Raw genomic sequence first — 6,879 nt, 5'->3', positions numbered from 1 at the left:
GTGCTATAGAAAACAGTTATTTCCTTTTAAAATATTTGATTGATTGATTATATAGAGAGAAGGGAGACAGAAACATCAACTTGTTGCTCACTTAGTTGTGCACTCATTTAGCTGCTTCTCACAGGTGCCTGACAGGGATTGAACCCACAACCTGGCACGCTGTCCAGGCACACCAGTACAACATTCTACCCTCTGAGAAACCTGGCCAGGACCTCCAATTCATTCTTACCACAACAACAAGAAGGCTCAGAAATGCAAAATATGATTGTGTGACTCCCCTGCTTAAAATGCTCCAAAGGGCTTCCATAACACTTAAAATCCAAACTAAAATAAAATTCAAGGTTAATTGATCTGATGGGGTCTCCATCTACTTTCTCCAAAACCACTCTCCCATGCTCACTACATTCCTGCCATACCGGAATTCCTGTCTTTAGAACACGCTAAAGCCTTCCCTGATTTAAGCATTGCTGTCCTTTCTACCAAGAACTCTATTCCCCTTGGTTTTTGCTCAGCTTAAATGTCACTTTCTCAAAAACAAGTAACAGGAAAACCAACTAAAAGTGGCTTGAGCCTGAATTCTAAATTAGGGCAACTTGTAAAATTAAGAAGCCCGGCAATATCATCAAGGATCCAGGTCCTTTCTGTCTTGCTCTCTACCACTCAGCTGGTGGGCAAGCTCTCCTCACAATCCAATCCTCACATACCAACATCAAAGGTAAAAACCTACTGGGTCTTTAAAACAAATCAAAACAAACAAAATAAAGAAACTAAGACGCTTTCCCAGAAGTCTCGAACAGACTTCCTTAACCCCTCATTGTCAAGAACTAAGCCACATGCTCACCCATAAAACCATCAATGGCAGGACAATGGGGCCACAGATAAATCAAGTAGACCCTGACCAGGCGGTGGCTCAGTGGATAGACTGTCAGACTGGGATGTGGAGAACCCAGGTTCGAGACCCCAAGGTTGCCAGCTTGAGCGTGGGCTCATCTGCTTTGAGCAAAGCTCACCAGCTTGGACCCAAGGTCGCTGGCTCAAGCAAGGGGTTACTCGATCTGCTGTAGCCCCACAGTCAAAGTACGTATGAGAAAGCAATCAATGAACAACTAAGATGTCACAACAAAAAACTGATTGATGCTTCTCATCTCTCTCCGTTCCTGTCTGTCTGTCCCTATCTATCCCTCTCTCTGACTCGCTCTCTCTGTAAAAAAAAAAAGAGAGAGAGAGAGAGAGAGAAGGGTGGTACCCAGTGTTCTACAAAAACGGAGGCGTGAAAAGGGCAGTTGGGTAGGTAATCAACACTGCTTACCACATCTTCCCTAGACCATGCAAGTTGCTCCTATTTTTCATACTGTTTAAATACATTTAAATTTTGCTTTCGTAGTACTTACTTATCACCATTTGAGGCAATTCAGTGTAGGCCAAACAGACTCTGGGGCCAAACTGTCCGGATCTGAAATCTGGCTACCACTTTACTAGCCTGTTTGAATTAAATTACCCGAGAACTCAGTTTCCTCATATGTAAAATGAGGATGAGATGATGATCATTTTACCTAGCTCATAAGGTTGTCGTGAAGATTAAATAAGTGGCTGCAAGGATTAAACATGTAAAATGCTTACAACAGCTACCCGTGTTCCAGTTCGTTCCTAGAGCCCCGCTGTACAGTATTCTGGAAATATTCTTGTGCCCTCTCTGGCTTAAATTAAACCCTCCATTTCTGCGGTTCTTCACGGAGCGCCACGCCCCCTCCCGCCCAGTCATTTCCCTTTGGCCGTCGGCGCCCGGAGGGAAGTGACGCGCCTGCGCTCTCCCCGCCCCCTCACTGTCTCCGCCCCCGCTGGAACCTGGTACCTCCAGCTTTAAGATGCTTGGCCAACACTGAAGAATTCGAGGGCAGAGACCTGCGAGCGCACGCCCGAAGCCTGCTCCTATTGGTCCGGTCCGGGCCGATCGCTAACGCCGGTGGCCGATTGGTCAGGGCCTCTGCAGACGGGCTCCGAGCGGGCGCGGGTTCTTCAGTGCGGGGTGGACCGCAGCGCGGTGGCGGCATGTCCTCTGTGGGTGGGGAGAAGCGAGGGGACACGGGAGGAGAGGGCACTGATGCTGCCGGCCCTTTCAGCTTCAGCCCGGAACCCACGCTCGAGGACATGTAAGTCGTCCTTGCCCACGCGCTGGGGAAATAGCCCCCTTTTATTGGGGAGAGCCCCTCCACGTGGTCGGGAAGAAGGCTGGCTAGCAGCTGGGCCCCTGTCCCAGCTCTGCTGTCTGATCTCGGGCGAGCCTTCTAACCTCATGCAAAGTGGGCTTAGCAGTGCACACCTGAGACCCGGGAAATGGTGACGCCCGGAGGAAATACGAGGTCCGGGGCTGCTCCTGCCTCTGCCCTCCAGGGGTGTCAGGGGGCAGGCATTATTTCTTGCTGGAGGAAACCCAGAAAGGTTTCTTAGGGGAAGTGCCGGTGGACCTTGCGAAGTCTCCATAAAGATCACAGAATTTAGACATGAAGAGATAGGGATATGCCAGGTGGAGGAAACTGCAGGAGCGGTAGCAGGAGATGGGATGGAAGAGAGGGTGTTGGTAGGTTTTGATAGGGTTTAGGGTCTGTGTAGAGGCGTGCCCGTTTTATAGTCCCAGAGAACAGTCAAGATTTGTTTAAGGCCATCCAAGGAGTTAGTCGCAGAATCCCATCGGAAACCCATGCCCCCACTACACACCACTGAGCTGCCTGCCTGGGCCCTGCATCTACTCCCCATCTTCTAACCCTGGGACCTGGGCTTCCACCCCTTTCTCCTATACCAGCCGCCGCCTCCATGCTGAGTTTGCCGCTGAAAGAGACTGGGCCCAATTCCACCAGCCTCGGAACCTCCTCCTGGCCTTGGTGGGAGAAGTGGGGGAGCTGGCAGAACTCTTGTGAGTAGATGAAAAGCTTCCTGGAAGAGTGTTTGTGTTGCGGTGGGGGTGGGAGAGTGGGAGGATTTATTTGATCAAATATGCATGGATTCCATTTCCTCTTCTCACTCACTGCCAGGCTGTCCCTGGTGCTGGGGATGCAGAGATGACCTGACAGCCCCTGCCCTCTAGGAGCACCCAGCCTTCTGGGAGAGAAATAGCAGGGCAGATCCCAGTCTAAGAAGGGTGGTGGCAGCCTTCCTTTACCTGGCTTCTGGGGTGGGAAGGAAGTTATTCCATAGAAGACCTTCCTATGACATTCCAGGAAGGAGGCTTACATGTGCATAGGTAGTGAAGTGGGAAATGGCAAGTTAAATTGAGTTTGTGTATATGTATATTTTTTTTTAATTGATTTTAGGGGGAGAAACATCAATTTGTTTTTCCATTTATTCATGCATTCATTAGTTGATTCTTGTATGTGTCCTGATCAGGAATCGAACACTCAACCTTGGCAATCGGGATGATGCTATAACCAACTGAGCTACCTGGGCAGGGCAGTTTGTATCTCTCTCTCTCTCTCTTTTTTTTTTTTTTTTTTTTTTAGAGAGAGAAGCCATGACAGATAGGAAGGTAGAGAGAGATGAGATGAGAAGCCTCAACTCATAGTTGTATCACCTTAGATGTTCACTGATCGTTCATATGTGCCTTGACGGGGGTGGAGGGATGGCTCAAGCTGAGCCAGTGACCCCTTGCTCAAGCCAGCGACTTCAGGGTTTTGAACCAGGGTCCTCAACATCCCAGGTCAATGCTCTATCCACTGTGCCACCACCAGTCAGGTGGTTTGTGTTTGTTTTATTCTGTAGTGTGTGTTCCCGTGCCTGGTACACAGTAGACAGTCAGTAGATATCTACCGAATAAGTGACCGGGCTGTGCAGCAGTGGGTGGGATATGAACTCAGAATGATACAGTTGGGCTTAGGAATTGATGGAGTTTGGACAGAAGACCTGACCAGGTTTGAGTGGTAGAAAGAGCACTCACTGTGTCTGCAGGACGGGTTGGATCATCAGAAGAATATGGGCAGGGAGACCAGTAAGGAGGCGGGTGTAGGTCGGGGGAGAAGTGGTGAGACCCAATGAAGTCACTGTGGGGATGGAGAAATGAGGGCACAGAGATGCATGTCAGGGCAAGCCATCCATTTATTATAGATTTGTGGGCAACATCTGTGTGCTTGGCCTTCTAGAATCAAGAGATATGGTCTTTCACAAGATAGACATTGTTCCTACCTTCAGAATGCAAGGAGACTAAATAAATAAGCAAACTAATTTTAGAGAGAGAGACAGATAGATAGATAGACAGACAGGAAGCGAGAGGGATAAGAAGCATCAACTCATAGTTGCATCACTTCCATTCGTTCATTGCTTCTTATATGTACCTTGACCAAGGGGCTCCAGCCAAGCCAGTGACCCCTTGCTCAAGCTAGTGACATTGGGCTCAAGCCAGTGACCTTGAGATCATGTCAGTGATCCCACACCCAAACTGGATGAGTCCACGCTCAAACTGGCTACCTTGGGGTTTCAGACCTGGGACTCAGTGTCCCAAGTCAACGCTCTATCCACTGCAACAACCACCAGTCAGGCAATAAACAAACTGATTTTAAAAGATCAGGAATTGTGATGAGTTTTAGCAGGAAAATAAGGCAATGAGAAAGAAGGAAACAGGGAGAAGGCTTTTCTGAAGAGGTGACACCTGAGCTGAGACCTGGGCGACAGGAAGGAGCCATCTGTGGGAAAGCTTTGGGGAATCAGGGGGAGAATCACTCAGAGCAAAGGGCCCGTGATGGTTTGACCTGTTGACAAGACAGAAAAGGCCAAGTGATTTAAGTGGGGAGTTAGGGAGAGTAATGGATAATGACATTGGAAGAGGCAGAAATTGGCTCGTGCAGGACCTGGAGGGCATGTTCAGGACTTCAGATTTTATTCCAACACAGCTAGGGGAGTTTTAGCAGAAGAGGGACTAAATGTGATTTGTACTTTTAAAAGATGAAAGTGGGCAAGAGTAAATGAGGTAGCAGGCATCCCCAGTGGTCCAGGTCTGAGATTTAGTCGGGTGGCAGTGGCCAGGGCTAGAGAGAAGTAGAGTTGGGTCTTGACACATGACCAGTGGTGGCATAGTAGATAGAACATCGACCTGGAATGCTGAGGTCCCAGGTTCGAAGCCCCAAAGTTGCTGGTTTGAGCCCCCCCGCCTCAAGGCACACACAAGAACTAAGCAATGAACAGCTAAAGTGAAGCAATTATGAGTTGATGCTCCTCACTCTCCCTTCTTATCTCTCTCTACCCTCGATCTCTCTCAAAATCAACAGAAAAAAAGAATTGGGTCTTAAGTGAAGTGATCCATTGCCAACCCTTTGGCTCAGGTAGGGATACAGAGGTTGAATGAGTCATCTGTTGGGGTCTCTCCCCCACCCTGATTCTACCCAGGGCCCAGGAGGGTTGAGTTGTCCCTGGAGGACATCTCTAGGAGGTGGGAGTTCATTGCTGCAAGGACAGGGGTGCTCTGAGCGGCGGAGCCCGTTGTCCTAGCTAGCACCTGTATGTGCCTGTGTGTCCCACCCCCAGTCAGTGGAAGCCCGATGAGGAGCCTGGCCCACAAGCCTGGCCCCCCAAGGAACGGGCAGCCCTGCAGGAGGAGCTTAGTGACGTCCTCATCTACCTGGTAGCATTAGCGGCCCGCTGCTCTGTGGACCTGCCCCAGGCGGTGCTCTCCAAGATGGACACCAACCGGCGGCGCTACCCTGCACATCTGTCCCGCGGCTCTTCCCGCAAGTATACGGACCTGCCCCATGGGGCCGCCTCTGAAGGCCAGACCATGGGGACAGCAGACCTTCCCTGTGAGTCCTCGGACCAGGTCTCAACCTAGAAACACGGGCCCAGGAGCTGCAACTCAGCATGGCATCTGAGCAACAGACAGTGGCCCGGACATGGAACCCATCCTGGTCCTTACCTAACAGACCACCAGCCTGCGGCCTGCTGAGGTTCAGGCTCAAGAACCTGTGCTAGATGGCCTCTCAGTGCTCTTCATTCAATAAAAGTTTTGTTCAGGAAACTGGATTCTTCCTGGGCAGCTGGGAGGTTCTGTGTCAGCAGGTGCTGGAGTGGGGCACGGGGCTGCCTCTGAGCCCAGCTCACGTTTCTCTGTTGTATGTCCCCTCGCAGGGCAGAGATCTGACTTCTAGCAGGTTCTCTGCTGGATCTCCTGCAGGCCTTTCCCATCAGGGCCTCTAGCAGACTTGAGGCTGTGCATAGTATTAAGAGCCCAGATTTTGGAGTCAGGCTATCATGATTCAAATGCCATCTTTGACCCTTGTCACATGGATAACACTTACTAGTTTCCTCATGTAAAATGAAAATAGTAGTATCTACCTCATTTGTTTAAAATTTTTTTATTTTGGCCCTGGCTAGTTGACTCAGTAGATAAGCATTGGCCTGGTATGCAGACGTCCCAGGTTCAATCCCCAGTCAGGACACACAAGAAAAGCGACCATCTGCTTCTCTTCCCCTCCCTCTCTCCCTGCTCCCTTCCCCTCTTGCAGCTGGTGGTTCACTTGGTCTGAGCGTCAGCCACAAATGGGGGCTGCCAGGTGGATCCCAGTCAGGGTGCATGCGGGAATCTGTTTCTCTATCTCCCCACCTTTCACTTAAAAAAAAGTATTTTTATTTGAGAGACACAGAAACACCAATCTGTTTCTGTATGTTCCCTGACCAGGGATTGAACCCGTAACCTATTGCCTCAGGAGGGACAACAATGCTTTCAACCAATTTGCTAAGCAGCCAGGGCCTCAAGACCACTTTTTCATTCCACCTCTATACTAAAGATAGTGTTAGGCCTGACCAGGAGGTGGATAGAACGTCAGACTGGGACACAGAGCACCCAGGTTCAAAACCCCGAGCTCGCCAGCTTGAGTCCAACATCGCTGGCTCAAGCAAGGG

General features: G+C 50.0%; 1 protein-coding gene across 1 annotated transcript; it reads left to right on the top strand.

Moving 5' to 3' along the window:
• Positions 1 to 1,918: 1,918 nt before the first annotated feature.
• LOC136334869 (dCTP pyrophosphatase 1-like) lies at positions 1,919 to 5,995 on the top strand. Its single transcript, XM_066275681.1, has 3 exons — positions 1,919 to 2,150; positions 2,801 to 2,911; positions 5,509 to 5,995. The coding sequence occupies exons 1-3, from the start codon at positions 2,050 to 2,052 to the stop codon at positions 5,807 to 5,809; spliced, it is 513 nt and encodes a 170-aa protein (XP_066131778.1). The 5' UTR covers positions 1,919 to 2,049; the 3' UTR covers positions 5,810 to 5,995.
• The last annotated feature ends 884 nt before the right edge of the window (positions 5,996 to 6,879 follow it).

Source organism: Saccopteryx bilineata, chromosome 4 (genome assembly GCF_036850765.1).
Source record: "Saccopteryx bilineata isolate mSacBil1 chromosome 4, mSacBil1_pri_phased_curated, whole genome shotgun sequence".
NCBI classification, from domain to species: Eukaryota; Metazoa; Chordata; class Mammalia; order Chiroptera; family Emballonuridae; genus Saccopteryx; species Saccopteryx bilineata.
Note: the sequence above shows the minus strand (reverse complement) of the source record. Positions and strands in the feature narration are given on the sequence as shown.